At 39.9% G+C, this 21,198-nt stretch overlaps 1 protein-coding gene across 2 annotated transcripts in view; it reads left to right on the top strand.

Annotated features, from left to right (window-relative positions):
* TMEM87A (transmembrane protein 87A) overlaps window positions 1-21,198 on the top strand; it is a 47,154-nt gene that overhangs the window by 12,283 nt on the left and 13,673 nt on the right. The window contains exons 5-12 of one of the 2 annotated variants that reach the window (XM_060174459.1): window positions 180-233; window positions 314-358; window positions 9,415-9,532; window positions 11,785-11,846; window positions 13,259-13,442; window positions 14,501-14,600; window positions 17,968-18,061; window positions 20,752-20,824. In XM_060174459.1, coding sequence (XP_060030442.1) covers window positions 180-233; window positions 314-358; window positions 9,415-9,532; window positions 11,785-11,846; window positions 13,259-13,442; window positions 14,501-14,600; window positions 17,968-18,061; window positions 20,752-20,824 — 730 coding nt within the window. Of the gene's footprint in view, window positions 1-179; window positions 234-313; window positions 359-9,414; window positions 9,533-11,784; window positions 11,847-13,258; window positions 13,443-14,500; window positions 14,601-17,967; window positions 18,062-19,420; window positions 19,497-20,751; window positions 20,825-21,198 lie in introns of both variants that reach the window. The other variant, XM_060174458.1, reaches the window with a different exon arrangement.

Raw genomic sequence — 21,198 nt, 5'->3', positions numbered from 1 at the left:
TTTTATTATGATTATTTATTGCTGAGCAGGAATTCATTCACTGATTTCTAACTATCTGGAAACCTTTTATATTGTTATTTCTTGTTCTAAATCCATGCTCATTTTACCACTTCTTTAGCTTTAAAACTCTGCCTGTACTATTACTTTTCTTTCATTTTAGTTTTACGTTTCTTTTGTAGAGCTTTTCTGGAGATTTTGTTCATCGACTGCCACTTTTAGGAGAAAAACAGGAGGTAATTGTTTTTCTTGTTAAATATTTCTGAGAGCTACATAAACAATTTTGAATTGATTTTCCTTTTTTCAATGTTTAAAGGTGAAGGAGAACGGAACAAATACTACCTTGACTGGAGAAAAAATTGTAAGTATAGTAAGGAGTCTAGGGCAATGAGTATATTTTTCAATTTTCTTGCATTTGTATATTTTGGGTTATTGTCATGCTGTAATTCATAAAGAGACCTGAGAATGAATACTATATACACCAAAATATTAATTGCCTCTAGATATTATGAGTGACTAATTTTTCTTTGTTTTCTGTATTCTTATAGTTGTTAATGCATATTTTCCTTTATTTTTATTCTTTTTTAAAAAAAAATTTAAAGATTTTTTTATTAGTATTTATTCCCTTTTGTTGCTATTGTTGTGGCTGTTGTTGGATAGGAGAGAGAAATGGAGAGAGGAGCGGAAGACAGAGAAGGAGAGAGAAAGACACCTGCAGACTTGCTTTACCACTTGTGAAGCGACTCCCCTGCAGGTGGGGAGCTGGGGGCTCGAACCAGGATCCTTACACTGGTCTTTGTGCTTTGTGCCACCTGTGCTTAACCCGCTGTGCTACCGCCCAACTCCCCCCCTTTTTTTTTTTAATTTTTAAAATATGATAGAGACAGAGAGAAAGGGTAAGAAGGAGAGAGAGACAACTGCAGCACAGCTTCACCTCTAGTGAAGTTGCTGCCCTCCAGTTGGAGACCAAAAGATTGAACCCGTGTCTTTGCACTTTGCCAGTTGTGCCACGGTCCGTCTTCCCATTAGACACAGTTTACTGGGGGCTGGGCGATTGCACACTGTGTTAAGCGCACATAGTGTGAAGTGCAAGGACCCATTTCACATAGTTTGAACAGTCAGTCTGTATTGTTTTGTTACTATCACCCCATAAATATTACTTGTAAATAGGAAGAAGCTTTTTGGAAGAAATCTAAAACTGAAATTACGATAGAAGAGGTGGAGGGTGTAGAAGGTTGAAATAAAATTGGAAGAGCCATATATTTTCATAATTCACTTAAAATATTACATATTAGACTTGTTAGTGAAAGGAGAGAGAGAGAGAGTATCACTCTGACACGTGATGCCAGGGATCATGCTTGAGAGTTCATTGTGCCACTTCCGGGGCTGCCTAATTCACTTTCTAATTCATAGTATCAAGCCCCTCAGGACACCAGATAAAAAATATAACATAGGCATGTTGAGTCATGATTTTTACAAATCTGATTCAAGTTTTTAACTTTGCAACAACTTTATTGCCAGTAGCACAGATATCTCTTTACTCCTTACCAGCGTGCAGTACAGTGGCCTTTAGTTATACTCACAACTTGTGAAACCATTAATCATCTGACGTCAGAAGACCTTCAGCTGCAGTGTAGCCACATCGCCACTAGCAGCCATTCTGCAGTCCTCTCTTTCTCCCGTCATAGGCAACCATTAGTCATAGGCAGACATTAATCTCCTGGCTTTATACCTTTGCCTGTTCTGTTTGTGACATTCTTTCAATATATAAAACTGTCTTAACTGCCTCTTCCTTTTTGTCCAGCGTCTTTAAGATCAGCCAGAAGTGAGTGACTAGGGCTTCTCAGGCCTCTTGGGCACATGGCCTCTTGGGCACATGCACATACTTCTTTTTAAAAAATATTTTTTTATTCCCTTTTGTTGCCCTTGTTGTTTTATTGTTGTAGTTATTATTGTTGTCGTTGTTGCATAGGACAGGGAGAAGTGGAGAGAGGAGGGGGAAGACAGAAGGGGAGAGAAAGATAGACACCTGCAGACCCGCTTCACCGCTTATAAAGCGACTCCCCTGCAGCTGGGGAGCTGGGGGCTCGATCCAGGATTCTTATACCAGTCCTTGCACTTTGCGCCACCTGTGCTTAACCCGCTGCGCTACCACCCGACTCCCCCCTTTTTTTCTAAAAAAATTTTTTTTATTTATTTACATACTTCTATACATACCTGCACAGCTCAGCATCTACCTGTGACCTTCTAAATTTCCAGGGTCCATCTTAGAGATTTTCCAAACCACTTCCATTTTTTTTCTTTTAAGCTTTTTGACACACATTTTCAGTAACCATACCTAGTAATGTCTTCTCTAGTCACTTTGATTTTTCATAATTGCCATTTTCATAATTGCTTTTAGCACAGGCTGTCCTCAGTGAATGATTTCTGAGTAAGGACGTACAAAAAATAAGCCCTGGGAAGGGAGTGTTGAGCTCCATCCAGACAGTTGTGGCAGTTTGGTTTAAGGGACCACCAAACCATTTCCCTACACCCTCCATTTGGCTGTCAAACTGCTGTGTTTATAACTGTTACAGCTGTGAGAATTATGATTTCAAAGAGTTTGGGAGAGAGGAATGAAGTTAGGATGCATAGACACACTAGAAATTTGTTTTTCTTTCTGAGATTTGGCTATTTTTCTTGAGGAACCTCTTCTGGGACTGTTGCATACTTCCTTCACACCCAGCCACCCCCATCGTCAACATCCTGTTCCAGTGTGTACATTATTGTCTTACAGTGAGCCTGTGTTGACACAGTGCTATCAGTGCAAGGCCATCGTTTTCATTAGGGTTCATCCTTTGTGTTCATTCCTGGAGCTTTACAAATGAGTAACAGCAGACAGCCACCCATGGAATGCTGTGCAGAAGTGGTTTATTGCTCTGTAAACCCCGAATGCTCCAGCTTCTCCTCCCTCCCTTTCCTCAACACCTGGCAGTCAGTGCTTTTTGAGTTTTTTTTTTTTTTTTTAATTTTTTATTTAAGAAAGGATTAGTGAACAAAAGCATAAGGTAGGAGGGGTACAACTCCACACAATTCCCAACACCCAATCCCCATAACCCACCCCCTCCCATGGTAGCTTTCCCATTCTCTATCCCTCTGGGAGCATGGACCCAGGGTCGTTGAGGGTTGCAGAAGGTAGAAGGTCTGGCTTCTGTAATTGCTTCCCCGCTGAACATGGGCGTTGACTGGTCGGTCCATACCCCCAGTCTGCCTCTCTCTTTCCCCAGTAGGGTGTGACTCTGGGGAAGCTGAGCTCCAGGACACATTGGTGGGGTCTTCAATCCAGGGAAGCCTAGCCAGCATCCTGGTGGCATCTGGAACCTGGTGATTGAAAAGAGAGTTAACATATGAGGCCAAACAATTTGTTGAGCAATCATGGATCCCAAGCTTGGAATAGTGGATAGGAAGTGTTAGGGAGGTACTCACTGCAAACTCTAGTGTAGTCCTGCTTTCAGGTATATATTTTATAGTTTATGGATACGTGTGCACATAAGCTCTCTCTCACAGAAACTGGTGTATATCTAGGTTATGGGACTTTGTTAGAAAGTGAACTACCTGAGATGAAATTAGAGTGTACTATTAAAGGAAAGGTCTCACCCGAGTAATGAAGCTGAAGGGTTGTCATTCCACACGTGAAGTCTCTGGATACATTCTGAGGTAAAGCATGTTGAGGTAGCAATCGTTGCCTTGGTTAGGTTGTAATCGGCAGATGCAATGTTATTTGGTTTGGATTGGGAGATGCATACGGGAAAGTGGGCCCTATCCAAGGGTTCCAGGACTGGGGGAAGTAGGGGCTCTATAGTGAAGATGTGAGGTTCCTGCTGTCTTAGGGTTCAAAAAGACAATCAATAGTTAATATTATCATCACATTATTTGTTAATTGGGTTAACTTTGAAAAGTCCCTTTGTTATGGTTTGCTGGACAGTACCCAGTATCTTGTATATAGCTGTGCTATTGGAAGCTTCTAATCTACTTGGTCTAGGCTTTTGAGAGAGTCCACATATCAAATACATAGCCTATATATTAAAAAGATTCAGTTTGTCTTTTGAGAAACTTTGAGACATACAATTGATTTCCCCCTCTCATATTAATTAGCTACTGATTTATATGTCTACATTTTGCTAGGAGTGTACATAAACACCATTCCCACCACCAAAGGACTGTGACCCATCCCTCCCGCCCACTCCCACCCCCCACTGGCCCAGGAAGCTACATGCCTACCCCTCACCACTGGGTTTTTCTTGGTGCCCTACGCTTTTTGAGTTTTTAACTGTCACCATAATTTGGCTTTTTCTAGAATGTCATATATTTGGAACCATACAACATACAGCATTTTCATGTTGGCTTCTTCCATGTCGTAATAGGCAGTTAAAGCTTCTCCATGCTTTCCTGTGGCTTGACAGTGCTTTTCTTCTTAGCTCTGAATACTAACCCGTTGTTGGCGTGTACAGCAGTGTATTTACTTCCTGAAGAGCATCTTGATTTCTTCCAAGTGTTGGCAATTAGGAATAAAACCCCTGAAAACATGTATGCAGGTTTTTGTGTAGGTAGAAGTTTTCATCTTATTTGGGTTACTGCAAGGAATGTGATCTTTGGGTTTTGTCTAGAGGATGTTTAATTTTAGGGGGCTGGGTGGTTGTGTGCCTGGTTGAGCACTCATATTACTTAGCACAAAGCCTTGGGTTTGAGCTCCCACTCCCCACCTGCAGTAGAGACACTTCATGAGCAGTGAAGTAGGTCTGCAGATGTTTATCTTCCCTGCCCCCTCAGTCTCTCTCTGTCCTATCAAATAACATAGAAAAAGCCCCAAAAACCACATGTTCAGTTTTATAATTTTGACTAAGTACAGTGTTTAGTCAAAGTTAAAAGCTATCCCATTTGTCAACAACTGCAAACCATTAGCTCAGTAAAATGATTTAAAGAAGTATAGGCTACGGATATTGGAAACAAAACTACCCTTGTAGGTGTTCTGAGAGCATCAGTGACTGGATTGCACTTACGTTTTTAACCATCTTGCCTTGCGTGTGGCATCAGATTGTCCTTTCAGGTAGTATTATGAAGAGTATATATATGTGTGTGTGTGTATATCTAGATGATTTTTTGTTCTTGTTAATCTAAGGTGAGGGGCTCTTTGGTAATTGAGGCTGTAGTTAGTAGACTCTGGAGCCATCTACTCTAGATTGTGAGTCAAACCCTACTCTTAACCATTCCCTTTGACAGTGTTTTTTTTTTTTTTGTTGCATTATGGTCTCTGACATTGTAAGCTGGAATTAATAGCAACAGTGTTAGCCAAGAGTATTGGCTTTTAGGAAAGTCTTCATCCCTTCACAAAATAGCTAATAATAAGCTGGTAGAAAACTGTCAGTTTCAACTTTTTTTTTTTTTTAACCTAACTGGAATCTTGTAAAGACTAGCTAGGAGATAAATACATAAAGGAGTAGCTAGGAGAAAGCTTAATGAATGAACATTATTGCCACTTCTTAACAGTACTGTGATGTTTTATTTTTTTATTTTTATTTATTACTTTTTCCCGTTTGTTGCCTTTTTTATTGTTGTAGCTATTATTGTTGCTGTAATTGATGTCGTTGTTGGATAGGACAGAGAGAAATGGGGAGAGGAGGGGAAGACAGAGAGGGAGAAAGAAAGATCGACACCCGCAGACCTGCTTCACTGCCTATGAAGTGACTCCCCTGCAGGTGGGGAGCCCGGTGCAGAGATCCTTACGCTTCGCACCTTGTGTGCTTAACCCACTTTGCTACCACCTGACTCCCTACTGAGATGTTTTCAATTCTTTGCATGGCCTCCTCTACTTCCAGATTAGAGGCAAGAAATAATAATTGAAATCTTGGTGCAGCTTGCTAATACAAGGAGTAAAGGTATATCTTATTCCCAAAGAACTGTGGTTGTGTTTTGACCCATATGGTAACTCCTTAAAGTACATGTGCAAAGATTTTCCTTTATTCTGCCTGACACAGCATTCCCAGGACTGGTGAGGCTTCCTGGGTTCTGTTTGTTGAGAATATTTAAAGGTACAAGTATTGACTGCAGTGAGGTAAGGAAAGACGGAGGAAACAGAACAAGCAACATTAGATCACTGGGAAGCCTGGGAAGGAAGAGGTGGGGAAAGATCTTACAGAAATAGTCTAGAAAAGCCACTGAGCAAACAGCCCACACAACGAGCTTCAGCAAACCCCAGTGTGGGGGTGGGGTGGGGAGGTGGGCCTGGCTTTCAGAGTTATTCTACTATAATATGCAGAATCTTCAGTTTTCAACTGCAGCAAAAATTATGAGGCATGCATAGAAACAATAAAACCATTCTAGTCACCAAAGGGAAAAAATACCTCAGGAAAAAGGCATTACAAAGAACTTTCATAAACTTATTTAAAAATGTTGAGAGAAGGGATAGGGTGTTAGCACAGCGGGTTAAGCACAGGTGGCGCAAAGCACAAGGACCAGCATTAGGATCCTGGTTCGAGCCCCTAGCTCCCTACCTGCAGGGGAGTTGCTTCACAAGCGGTGATGTAGGTCTGCAGGTGTCTGTCTTTCCCCTTCTCTGTCTTCCCGTCCTCTATTTCTCTCTGTCCTACCCAACAACAATAACATCAGTAACAACAACAATATTAACTACAACAATAAAACAACAAGGGCAACAAAGGGGAATAAATACTAAAAAAGAAAAAAATATTAATTAAAAAAGGCTTTAAAAAAAAGTAAAACCATGCTTTTCTGACAGCCCAGTACTAAAATATGGAAATACTCAAAAGCATAGATGAAAAGCTAAAAGAAACCAGGAAAATATAGTTCACCTAAAAAGATAAAATTATAAAAATAGGAGCTACATAAAAGTACGATAACTAAAATGGAAAATTGACTAGAAAAATTCATAGCAGATTTGAGTATGCAGAAAAAAAAGTGAACATGAAGATAGGTTGATGAAGATGATTCACTCTGAGAAGGAGGGGGAAAAAAATAAACAGAACACAAGAGACATGTAGAACTCCCTCCATCCAATCCATCTTGAGAGTTCCAGCTACATTGTGTGTGTGTCCTTTGGGACAAAGTGGACAGAACTGGAGTTGATTATGCTCAGTGAAACAAGGAAAGAGATGAAAGATTTCACTTATGGGAATCTAGAGATCTGATACACATGAACTTGAATAAAAAATAGAAGTAAGCTAGTTGTAAGACGTGAGAACCATGGTGGTTATCTTTGGGAGGTGGGAGGGTGAGGACACAACCTTGGTGGTAAGTGTGGTGTTGAACTATACTGTAACTTACAATCTTGTAACATACTGTGAATCACAAATAAAAAATGAAAAAAAAAAGAGTGAGTTCCAGCAGAACTGAAAGATAAAGAATGTATAAGAGATAGCAATCACAACTCAAGTTTAATAAAAACATAAAATTACAATTATTGGACTGCTCACAGAGCTCAGACTCTAAGCAGAAATTAATCAACAGTGTTGTTTCTCTCTCTTTAATAAAATGGAGATATTGACATAGGATAAGAGGGGTACAATCCCACACAATTCCCACCACCAGAACTCCCTATCTCTCCCCCACCCTCCAAAAAAAACTTTTTTATTCTTTATCAACCTCTGGGAGTGTGGACCTAGCATCACTATGGGATGCAGAGAAGGTGGGTGTTCTGGCTTCCGTAATTGCTTCCCCACTGAACATGAGCATTGGCAGGCTGGTCCATACTCCCAGCCTGCCTCTCTGTTTCTGTAGTGGGGTGGGGCTCTTGGGGAGGTGGGGTTCCAGGACACATTGGTGGGGTCATATGCCCAGGGAAGTCAGGTTGGCATCATGGTAGCATCTGGAACCTAGTGGCTGAAAAAGAGTTAAGTTATAAAGCAGAACAAATTGTTGACTAATCAGGAACCTAAAGGCAAGAATATTGCTGATGAAGATTTGGGGTCTCCATTTTGGCAAAAGTTAGGTTTATTTGAGGTATATTCTAAGGGGCTAGGCATATTTGCAGGGACTGGGATCCTTATATATCCTTGTGCTTCGTGCCACGTGCGCTTAACCCAGTGCGCTACCGCCTAGCCTCCTGTGACTCACCTTCCATGTAGATCAACCCAAGATAAAGTTTTTGATACAAATGTTAGACTTTGTCATAGGCTATCTGGCACTCTTGGGAATGGCACTGAATAAGGAATCTGATTCAGAAATAGATATTTGTAACTCACTGTTGGCACTGTGCATTTCATTATTTATTTGCCACTAGGGTTATCACTGGGTCTTGATGCCTGCACTACAAATCCACCACTCCATAGCAGCCCCCCTTCCCTTTAAAATTCTTTATTTGATAGGACACAGAAATTGAGAGGGAATGGGGGAGGGGGGAGAGAGAGAGAGAGGGGGAGAGAAAAGGAGAGGGAGGCAGAGAGGCAGGCAAGCAGGGAGGGAGAGAGAAACCTGCAGCATTGCTTCACCATTTGTGGAGCTTCCTTTCTGCAGGTGGGTGCTGGGGGCTTGGTCCTAGGGCTTTGCACCTAGTAATAAGTGTACTGTAGTCAGCCAGGTGCTCTGCCACCCAGCCCCGTAGATTGATTATTTATTGTATTTTACCAGAGCACTGCTTAGCTCTGGTTTATGGTGGTGCAGGGGACAAAACCTGGGACTTTGGAGCCTCAAGCATAAGAGTCCTTTTGCATAACCATTATGCTTCCCCCCCATGATTTAAATAATCTGTTTGTTCAGGATATCTATCTTACAAAGTCCAGGGACTGGAGAAATGGTTCAACTGGTAGAGCACCAGGCTTCTCTGCTCTCTCTCATGAAGCTCTCATATATAGTGAAGAAAATAAATTACAAACAAACAAAAGCAAGCCCTCATAAAACAAAGTAGGATCTTTGTATGATTTAAAGTTAAGATTTAGCGGTGGGCATTGTGTGGAAATATACCCCTCTTATCCTATCGTCTTGTCAATATTTCCATTTTATAAATAAAAATTAAAAAGAGATTTAGTGATTTTAGCTAAGGTTTTTCTTTTAAAAAATAAGTTGAATTTTTTGTGACACACATATATATTTATTTATATTTATATTTATTTATTAGGTATGTATAGAGAGAAATTGAGAGGAAGGGGGACATAGAGAGAGAGAGAGCAAGACACTTGCAGCCCTGCTTTGCCACTTGTGAAGCTTTCCTCTTGCCGGTGCTTGAACCTAAGTCCTTGAGCACTGTAATGTGTGCACTTAACCAGTTGCCCCACCACCTGGCCCCTGTGACTTCTTTTTTACCAGATTAAAAATGCTGTGATTTTTTTGTGATTTGTAATCTAACTTGTTTATTGTATGTTCTAGGCCTCTAATTTGTGCTCTTAATTATCAAGACCTGATGGTTTCTACCTCTTTTTTCCCACCCAGGCAATGCATGAACCTCTGAAAACTTGGCAAGATGCACCATACATTTTTATTGTGCATATTGGCATTTCATCTGCAAAGGAGGCATCGAAAGAAAATTCAAGAAATAGTCTTTTTACCAGTAAGTTCACCTCAGGTTTTCTAAATGCTTGTCTTGATTTTGTTTAGATGTGTCCTGCCTAGTGTATGGGGTAAAATTGCTTTTTGGAATGGATTGCTTCATTAAGATGTCACTAAGCCCCACCTGCAGGGGGATGTCTTCACCAGCGGGGATGTAGTGCTGCAGATGTCTCTTTTCCTCTCTCTTCTGCCTCCCTTCTTAATTTCTGTCTCTATGCAATAATAAAAAATAATAATAATAAAAAGAATATGACTAAGTAGAAAGATTGAAGGAGAGAAACTAATTATTTCGCAGTCAACACCAAATATAATTGATAGTAATTCTTAGATGCTTTATTTTTTTAACATTTATTGCATTAATTTATTGGGTAGAGACAGAGAAATTGAGGGGGGAGAGATAGGGAGAGACAGAGAGACACCTGTAGCCCTGCTTCACCACTCGGGAAGCTTCCCCCCAGCAGGTGGGGACAAGGGAGGGGCTTGAACCCAGGTTCTTGCGCATTGTAATGTGTGCTTGTAACCAGATGTGCCACTGCCTGGCCTCGAAGCTTTCTTATTATGTATTATAAATACTGGGTATCAGTTTCATCCATTTGATTCTCCTGCTTATTTATTTATTTTAATAACATTCTCTCTCTGATATTTTGAACTAGACTTGTCAGAAATAGTGACCAAGTCAAAACTTGGAAATTTTTAAATTGGCTGACTTTCCCATCTCACTTGCTTTTTAGTGTTCTTTCTGCTCTTGCTCCCCAGTCCATGGAGCCACCCTCTCTCGCGATGTTAAAATGACTTAGTAACTGGCCGCATTTCCCGTAGCCTCTTATTTTCTTGCTTTCCCTTTTCAGCTTTCATCCTGCCCCTGTTTTCTCAAGGAGAATATTGAGTAGAATAGTGGCCAGCTTACCTTGCCCCTGACTTCACTGACAATATTGACACATTTCACCATTAAACATGCTTACTGTAGATTGGTGTTTTGTTTTTTTTAAATGTTGATTTGGTTAAGTATATTTTCTCAGTTTTAGTTTACACACACACACACGCACATACGACTAAATTCCATTTCCTAGAATTTTATTTAATGTTTTAATGTCTGGTCAAAAATCAGATTTGGGGGCTGCAATATATAGTTCACCTTATATATAAAGTGCATATTACCCTGTGCAAGGACCTGGGTTCAGGTTGTCTAGCATTATGTGGGAGCATCACGTATGACATGCTATGATGTCTCTGTCACCCTCTGTCTTTCTCCCTATCTTAAATTAAAAAAGAAAAAGTCATTGGGAATGGTGGAATCTTACCAACGCTGAACCCCAGCATGTGGAACAACAACACTGTATTAACTGTGTGTGTATGTGTGTGTGTGTGTGTGTGTGTGTGTGTGTGTGTGTGTATTTGAGAGAGAGAGAGAGAGAGAGCGCGCGAAAGCGAGAGCGCATCTCTTTGGTGCATGCAGTATCGAAATTTGGTGCATGCAGTATCGAAAATGGAACCAAGAACCTTGGGCATGGAAGGCTGATTCTCTACCAGTTGAATGAATGATCTGGACACTTTGCTATGTTTTTCAAAATGAGGTGTTAAAAAAAAGCAGAATATACAGAATGTGTTTGGAATTTAGAGAAGGTATGGGAAATAGTCCTAGTGGCACTGTTCAGAGAAGGTTTTTTGGAGGAAATGCAATCTAGTCTTCTGAGGAAGCCAAAGGGCTTTCCCACTTAAGATATGACTAGAGCAGAGGCATGGAGACAGACCTGTGTGTGACACAGTATGAACTATGGGAACGCTTCATGAATTTCTGAAGTGCTTTACAAATGGAATGTACTATCTACAAGGGTTGAAATGGTTAGAAGTAAATGACCCAGGGGAGTCAGGCTGTAGCGCAGCGGGTTAAGCGCAGGTGGCGCAAAGCACAAGGACCAGCATAAGGATCCCGGTTCGAATCCCGGCTCCCCACCTGCAGGGGAGTCGCTTCACAGGTGGTGAAGCAGGTCTGCAGGTGTCTATCTTTCTCTCCCCCTCTCTGTCTTCCCCTCTTCTCTCCATTTCTCTCTGTCCTATCCAACAACGACAACAACAATAATAACTACAACAATAAAACAACAAGGGCAACAAAAGGGAATAAATAAATAAAATAAATATTAAAAAAAAGAAGTAAATGACCCAGTGAAACTTTTACTTATCACATTTCTATTGTACAGTGTTTATTTGGTTTCTGTATCTGTAACATTAATCTGAGGACTGTGTTTTTGGCAGTGACTGTTGAAGTAAAGGGTCCCTATGAATACCTCACACTCGAAGAATATCCATTGATGATTGTAAGTGAACTCATGCTCTTAACCGTCAGCATTAAATGAAGTTAGCTGGAAGGACTGTCTATATTTTATGGCAATATGATTTTCTAAAGAACTATTCTGGGGGCAGGCAGTGGTGCCCCTGGTTGAGCACACATCTTAACCATGTGCCAGGTCCTGGGTTCAAGCCCCCCGTCCCCATCTGCAGGGGAGATCATGATGAGTGGTGAAGCGGTGCTTCAGCTGTCTTTCCCTCTTTCTCCCTCCATATCTTTCCCTCTTGATTTCTCTCTGTTTCTTAAAAAAAAAAAAAAAAAAGAAAAGAAAAGAAACAACCAAAAAACTATATTAAAAAAAAAAACACAACGAATTGTGGGTGGGAAAGATTGCATAATGGTTATGCAAAAGGACTCTCATGCCTGAGGTTCCAGAGTTCCCAAGTTCAATCCTCCACACTACCATAAGCCAGAGCTGAGCAGTGCTTTGATTAAAAAACAAATAAACAAAAAGTTGTTCTGAACAGTTCTGAGAATAAAGCTTGTAGTTCTATACTTCTTTAAACTTTTTTTTAAAATTTTTTTTTAACTTAAAAAATTTTTTTTAATTTTTCTTATTTTTCTTAATTATTGGATAGGGACTGAGAGAAATTGAGAGGGGAGTGAGAGATAGGGAGAGAGACAAAGAGAATCCTGCAGCCCTCCCTCCTTTACCACTTGTGAAGCTATCCCCCTGCAGGTAGGGACTAGGGGCTTGAACCTAGGTCCTTGTGCACTGTAATGTAAGTGTTTAACCAGGTGTGCCACCGCCTGGTCTCCCTACTTCTTATTAGAATGTGACTGTGGGAATGTTACCCAGAACTTTCATAGCAAATTTTTCGCCTTGTAAAGTGTGTGGAATTTTAGAGTTAGAAAGTACTGCAAGGATTGTTTAACTATACTCATGGTCTCTCTAGGATCTGAAGGGGCATGTGTTACAATTTTATATTACCTGTTTCCACTTAAAATAACAATTAGGAATCTTCTCTCCTTTTCAGGATGTGTGATTTTTTTTTTTTCCTCCATTACCATTATTAGTCTTCCCACTTAGACATGTTTTGTTGCCTTCAGTTATATCCTAACACCGGAATGCTTTTTTCCTCTTCAGTCTTCATCTTTAATTTGTGGTTGTGAATTGTAATTTTTAATTTGTGAGCTAAACAGAGCCCTTAATATAGAGGAGCTGTTACATTTGCTGACAATTCCTTAGTCTTCTTTTTCTCTAGAGGAAGAGATGATTTTTGTTATGTTTATATTGAATTCTGTAGACATCAGATGATTATTTGTGAAACAGAAGGTAGTAATGCATATATTTTATGCAGTTTGGTAAGACTGTGTACTGATTCTGAGTTAGTACTGGCCTCTAATCCTCCTTTTATCTTCTTCCCGCTTGGATGGCAGTTTTTCATGGTGATGTGTATTGTGTATGTCCTATTTGGTGTTCTGTGGTTGGCCTGGTCTGCCTGCTACTGGAGAGATCTCCTGAGAATACAGTTTTGGATCGGTGCTGTTATCTTCCTGGGTATGCTTGAGAAAGCTGTCTTTTATGCAGAATTCCAGAACATCCGATACAAAGGAGAGTCGGGTATGTAAACAAGCAAACAAGTAAATGTTTGCAGTTTGTGAGTAATTGGCAGATGTGACCATTTGTAGGTTCCTACCAGAATAACTTCAACAGAATCATTGTATGACTGTTGTTTTCATTTGCATAACTAGTAGACACAGTAATTTTTTTAGTTTTTTTTTTTTTTTTTCTCTAAAATGTATTACGGCATTTGGGGAAAGATAAGCTTATTAGAATCCTACTTGCCTTCGATTTCTAAAAGGCCTCTCTCTTACTGGGTTGTCAGAAAAGTCATGGCGTATTTTTCTATGCTTTTATGTGTAAAAATGCATCACAACTTTTCTAACAAGTCAATACATTCATTTAATAAGGAAAGTAGATGCTGCCATTTTAATTATAAGAGACTGTTAAAATGTTTCTTAAGACATGTCTTGATTTCAAAAGTGTTAAAATAATGTATGTAGTGTGCATCTAAGAATTGGCAGGATACAGGATTATCAAGATAATAGGAGGAAACTTGTAGCTTAGTAAGATGAGCACAGGATAACAGAAATTGCTTTAAGATAACTTCAGTTCTTTTTCATCAGAGCACTCAATTATTAATAATTGCACTTGGAATCACTAATTGCAAGATCTATACTAATTTGACCCTTCCCCAGTCTTTCAAAGTACTTGGGGCAAGTATAGTACAGCATAAATTAAGGCTGTGTGCATTGTGCTTTTTTGTGTATTACTAGATTTCAGTCTATAAAGATGGAGGGAAAATTGCCTACATGCCTGTATTCCCATGTCGGGTGAGGCATTCTTACAAGAGATGGACGAGGATAGACAAACAGCATAGCATTTATGCCGAAAGACTTGATTCTTGAGGCTCCAGTGTCTCAGGTTCAATCTTCAGTACTACCAAAAGTGAGAGCAATTAAACGAACACTTAAAATTCAGTTTAAAAAATTGAAGAAGAGGCAGGTATTCTTTTTTTAGTAGAACAAATAGCATTGCTTATTTTGAAGAGCATTAGAAATCTGCATTCTGACTCTTCCACAAACTTAACTTACAGTTCCTTTTTCTCTTCTTCCTAGTCCAGGGGGCCCTGATCCTAGCAGAGCTGCTTTCAGCGGTTAAGCGCTCACTGGCTCGAACTTTGGTCATAATAGTCAGTCTGGGATATGGTATAGTCAAGTAAGTATTAACTTCCTGCATGGAAGAACAAGGTAGGGGTGTGTGTGTGTGTGTGGTGTGGGGTGTGTATGTGAGAGAAAGAGAGAGAGATTCTGATGGGTCAAATGTGTGATGTGAAAGAGAAGAATTAAGGATGATGCCAACTGTTTTGGGTCTGAATAAGGATGGAATTCACATATCACTCTCTTCAGGAAGATTTTAGCTTGTTAGGTAGAAAAAGTTTGTAGTGGGGGCAAGGTATCAGTTTGGTTTCGTCTCCAAGTAGGGGTAATAATGGTGGTGGGAAAGGCCAGTTAGACATAATTGGTCATCATCAGGGTGTAGATGTTATTTAAAGCCACAGGACTGGTGTTATTGCCAAGAGTATGAGTGAGTGCTTATAGAGAACAATTTCAAGAACTTAAATCTTGATCAGTTTCTCCTACTTAGAAGTGAGTGAGGTGAAGTAAAATTAGGGTAGAGGAAATTGAATGATCAACAGTGTAGTTAATGGAAGTAGAACTTGAAAACTCTACTAGAAGGAGGATGTGATAGACAGAAATTGAGAAGGAAATGGTGGGGAGATAGGAAGTGGATATGGGCAGTGGATAGAAGTACAATTGCTTTAACATTCTGAAACTTCCCCACTGCACCTGGGGCCTGGGGACTTGAACCAGGGTCATTGTGCACTGTAATGTGTGCTTTACTAGATGCATCACGGCCCAACCCCAGAGGTTTTCATATATATTTTTTTTATTGGGGAATTAATGTTTTACATTCAACAGTAAGCACAATAGTTTGTACATGCATAACATTCCTCAGTTTCTCATATAACAACCCCCACTAGGTCCTCTGTCATCTTTCTTGGACCTGTATTCTCCCCATCCACCCACCCCAGAGTCTTTTACTTTGGTGCAATATGCCAATTCCATTTCAGGTTCTACTTGTGTTTTCTTTTCTGATCTTGTTTTTCAACTTCTGCCTGAGAGTGAGATCATCCCATATTCATCCTTCTGTTTCTGACTTATTTCACTCAACATGATTTTTTCTTTTTTTTTTTTTTTAAGTATTTATTTATTCCCTTTTGTTGCCCTTGTTGTTTTATTGTTGTAGTTATTATTGTTGTTGTCGTTGTTGGATAGGACAGAGAGAAATGGAGAGAGGAGGGGAAGACAGAGAGGAGGAGAGAAAGATAGACACCTGCAGACCTGCTTCACCGCCTGTGAAGCGACCCCTGCAGGTGGGGAGCCGGGGTTCAAACCGGGATCCTTATGCCGGTCCTTGTGCTTTGCGCCACCTGCGCTTAACCCGCTGCGCTACAGCCCGACTCCCAACATGATTTTTTCAAGGTCCATCCAAGATCGGCTTCTTCTAGCGTTTGCCAAGATCGGCTGAAAACGGTGAAGTCACCATTTTTTATAGCTGAGTAGTATTCCATTGTGTATATATACCACAATTTGCTCAGCCACTCATCTGTTGTTGGGACACCTGGGTTGCTTCCAGGTTTTGGCTATTACAAATTGTGCTGCCAAGAACATATGTGTACACAGATATTTTTGGATGGATGTGTTGGGTTCCTTAGGATATATCCCCAGGAGAGGAATTGCAGGGTCATAGGGTAGGTCCATTTCTAGCCTTCTGAGAGTTCTCCAGACTGTTCTCCACAGAAGTTGGACCAATTTACATTCCCATCTGCAGTGCAGGAGGGTTCCTTTGACCCCACAACCTCTTTTAACCATTTTCTGCTGTTACCTTTTCTGATGTATGACATTCTCACAGGAGTGAAGTGGTATCTCATTGTTGTCTTGATTTGCATATCTCTGACAATCAGAGACTTGGAGCATTTTTTCATGTGTTTCTCGGCCTTTTGGATCTCTTCTGTGGTGAATATTCTGTCCAAGTCCTCCCACCATTTTTGGATGGGGTTATTTGTTGTCTTGTTGTTGAGTTTGGCAAGCTCTTTATATATGTTGGTTATTAAACTCTTGTCTGATGTATGGCATGTAAAGATCTTCTCCCATTCTGTGAGGGGTCTCTTGGTTTGGGTAGTGGTTTCTTTTGCTGTGAAGAAGCTTTTTAGGTTTTCATATTTCTAAGTTTATTAGTTTATAAGTTTATATAGTTTATTATAAGTTTATTAGTTATAAGTTATAAGTTTATTAGTTTATAAGTTTATATAGTATTTTAAAGCTGTCTTTATGCTAGATTTTTGTGATTTCACTAGTGGGGGGAAAATTCCTCCTCAAATAAGACTTTACTAGTATGTCAGAAAATATATAGGGTGGGGGAGATAGCAGAGTCGTTATGCAAAGGCACTCTCATGTTCGAGGCTCCAAAGTCCCAAATCCAATCCCTGGGACCACCATAAGAGAGAACTGAGCAGTGATCTGGTGAAAAAGAAAGAAGTTGTGTGTATGTATGAATGCATATCAGGGAGCGTATGGTTGCATGTAGTAGAGCACAGACTTGACCGTGCTGAGAACTCAAGTTTCAGGATGTTCTGGGAGCATGGGAAATGTATACCTTGCCTTCAGCATGATTGATCATAGGTTATTGGCACTTGATGATGGGTGTATTAGAGTTCTCTATGCTCTGGGGTATGTTTCTGAATTCTCTATAATCAAAAGAAATTTTTTTAATACAACAACCAATAGTTTTAGTAAAAAAGATAAAAAAAAAAACAAGACTTCATTCTGTCTGCTTTTATTTATTTTTTTTATTTACTTATTTAAAAATTTTTTTTAATATTTATTTTCCCTTTTGTTGCCCTTGTTGTTTAACGTTGTTTTGTTTATTGATATTGTTGTTGGATAGGACAGAGAGAAATGGAGAGAGGAGGGGAAGACAGAGAAGGGGAGAGAAAGACAACTGCAGACCTGCTTCACCGCCTGTGAAGCAACTCCCCTGTAGGTGGGGAGCCGGGGGCTCGAACTGGGATCCTTATGCCAGTCCTTGCGCTTTGCGCCATGTGTGCTTAACCTGCTACACCACCACCCGACTCCCTCTGTCTGCTTTTAATGAAGACTTTTTTCTCTCATGTGAACCAAATACGCCATGTTGATAGACTCTAATTAACACAAGCTCCTGTTCCTTAGCTTGTCTTAGGTTTGTCACTTTTGTACTAAGTTGTCTTGGGGCCAGGTAGTGGTGCATCTGGTTGAGTGCACATGTTACAATGCACATGTTACAGTGCGCAAGGACCCCTAGCCCCCACCTGCAGCTTTGCGAGTAGTGAAACAGGGTTGCAGGTGTCTCAATTTCTCTCCCTCTCTGTCTCTATCCTTCTCTTCCCTCTTGATTTCTGGCTTTCTGTATCTAATAAGTAAAGATAATAATTTTTTTTTTTAAAAAAGTACTGCACTCAATTGTCTTTTTGTTTCCTCACTAGGCCTCGACTTGGGGTCACTCTTCATAAGGTTGTGGTCGCAGGAGCCCTCTATCTTTTGTTCTCTGGCATGGAAGGGGTCCTCCGAGTGACTGGGGTGAGTTACTGCTTAACCTGAATGTTTGTGGTCCATTTAGATATATTGTTTTGGTCTTGAGACATTGAATTGGAAAGTGTTTTCGGTTCTTCACTGCTTTTTTCTAGGTCATCTTTGCATTCTGATTTTCACAATGTATATTTACTTTTTAAAAAAATTTTTATTTTTCCTCTTGTTGCCTTTGTTTTCATGGTTATTGTTGTTATTGATGTCATCATTGTTAGATAGGACAAAGAGAAATGGAGAGAAGAGGGGGAGGTAGAGAGGGAGAGAGAGAAACCTGCACCTGCAGACCTGCTTCACCGCTTATGAAGGGACTGACTCCTCTAGGTGGGGAGCCGGGGCCTCGAACCGGGATCCTTACACCGGTCCTTGTGCTTTGTGCCACGTGCACTTAACCCGCTGCACTACCGACGGACTCCCTACTTTTTCTTTTGAATGTCCCTAAGCTTTATAAATGTGTTGTGTGACTGGGAATGAATTTTTCTCACGCTTCCCTGAATTCATATCTCAGTTCCTCCTCTAGCACAGTGGACACTATATCTTGTCTAAGTGGTTAACATTACAGTTACGTGCTAGATGGGTAATTTTAATTTTTTAATAAATATAAAAAATCTTATTTATTTATTTTTTTTAGTGAAAGAGGGATACAGAGAGAAAAATACACAGAGAGAGCTACCAGAGCACTGCTTAGCTCTGGCTTATGGTCGTGCTGGGACTCTGATTTTTGTTTTAATGTCATGTCACACTTTGCTTACCTAGCACTTGAATTTGAAAAACTTTCTTAAAATATAGCTAATTAGTTTTCACATCGTTTTCCAGAAAGTGTATGCTGATGCCCTTTGCCAGGCCAGGAAGAACCCCTAAGGCATTGACATATAAGTGATAAAGAAATTTGTGTTATGACTTACGATTAATGTGAGCAAATGGACCTTCCTAGATCATTTCAGCTTTCCTTTTTAAAAGATTTTATTTATTTATTCATGAGAAAGATAAGAGAGAGAAAGAACCAAACATCACTCTGGTACATGTGCTGCTGGGGATCGAACTCAGGACTTCATGCTTGAGAGTCCAATGCTTTATCCATTGTGCCACCTCCTGGGCCACGTAACTTTCTTTCTTATCTAAAAGTTACTCTATGGCAAACTGTTAGATTCAAGGTTTAGGTAAATGCTGTGAATTTGACTTTACCTTTAAGATGACTTTTTTTTTTTTTTTCTTTTCACAAATCCATGTCTTAAATAAAACACTTTGTTGATGAAAGATTATTTTTCATATCATACTATCCATTGTATTTCCTTAGACTTTCAATAGCTTTAACACTCTGTCAATTTCATTTTCTTTCTTCTGCTGTTGTAGTATTTTTCTTATTCCTTGGCTCTGATAGTAAACCTGGCCCTCTCAGCAATTGATTCCTGTATTATTTTGTGGATATCCTTTGAATAATGCCCTGGGGAACTAGGGTTCTGTAAATAATGCATGTGTATATGTAAACTTGTACAAACAAGAAACATTTTATTTATTATGGGTTGAGGTCTTATTTATAAACTATTTTCATAATTCTGGAAATCAGTAATTCTTAATAGATTACCGATGCAGTAAATAAGTTTTTAAGAAGGGTCTTTTTCCCTGGGTCTGTACTCCCAGAGGGTTAAAGAATAGGAAAGCTGTCAGGAGGGGATGGGATATGGAGTTCTAGTGGTGGGAATTGTACCTCTCTTATCCTATGGTCTTGTCAGTGTTTCCACTTTATAAATAAATCAATAAATTTTTTAAAAGGGCCTTTTTAGACTTGTAGCTAATATCATGATGATAGGAAGAAAGTGTGACAGTTTACAGTGCCATATATATGATCATTTCTTTTGATTTATTTCCTCCAGGGTTATTGCTGGGGCTTGATGCTTGCACTATGAATCCACTGCTCCTGGAGGCCATTTTCCCCATTTTTTTCTCCTTGTTGCCCTTGTTGTTGTCATTGGATAGAACAGAGAGAAATGGAGAGAGGAGGGGAAGACAGAGAGGTGGAGAGAAAGATAGACCCCTGCAGACCTGCTTCACTGCCCGTGAAGCGACCCCCCTGCAGGTGGGGAGCCGGGCATTCAAACCGTTTTTGTTTTTTTAAATTTATTAGGGAATTAATGTTTTACATTTGACAGTAAATACAATAGTTTCTACATGCATAACATTTGCCAGTTTTCTGTATAACAGTACAACCCCCACTAGGTCCTTTATTATCCTTTTTGGACCTGTATCATTCCTCCCCCCCCCCCCCCACAAACCCCAGAGTCTTTTACTTTGGCGCAATACGTCAAACTGGGATTTTTATGCCCTCCTTGTACTTTGCACCATGTGCACTTAACCTTCTGTGCTACCTCCTGTTCCTACTATATGATCATTTCTTAATTTGAATCTTAGCACAGGGTGTCTCTTAGTCTCTCGTGGCATGTTTCATTGTATGAGACTATAAGCCAGTTTGTGTGAAATGCTCAAGCTGCATACTCTACATGGTGGTTTGTCAGATGAAAGGATAATGCAGGTGTCCAGTGCTGCTCCTTTTAATTTTCTTTCAGTTCAAATGCAAATCTACTCTAAATGATTTTTTTTTTTAAATGTTGGAAATTGTTGGGCGGTTTCTTCTCTGTGCTTCTCCAGATTTCTTGTTTTCACTACCTCTTTTTCTTTGTCTGCAGGCCCAGACTGATCTTGCTTCCTTGGCCTTTATCCCCTTGGCCTTCCTAGACACTGCCCTGTGCTGGTGGATATCCTTCTCATTGGCTTGTTTGATGGTGATTCAATTTCACCCCTTTTAGATGGGTGTCTATTGATCTTTCTGCAAAGAGCTCTTTATTTTTAACCACTTTTGTTGGTGACTCTTTAGACTGGGGATCAGGGTATTTTCAGTCTAACAGTTTGAGGGCTCAGCTAAGCAGTTCTTTTGTTCATATTTTTGAAAATTGCATCAGAAGTTATTAACTGGATTGAACAAAGAACTTCTGGCACTTTGTTTTTAAAATGAATATTTAACTTTCATTTTGGACTTCGTTGTGTAACCCATGTTAGCTTTAAAAACACTATCTGCTTTGGTTCTGCTCTTTCTTCCAGTTTCTAATAATATTAAATGCTTTGAAAAATCATTA

This window comes from Erinaceus europaeus, chromosome 16 (assembly GCF_950295315.1).
Source record: "Erinaceus europaeus chromosome 16, mEriEur2.1, whole genome shotgun sequence".
NCBI lineage: Eukaryota > Metazoa > Chordata > Mammalia > Eulipotyphla > Erinaceidae > Erinaceus > Erinaceus europaeus.
This window is presented reverse-complemented; position numbering and strand designations above follow the sequence as displayed.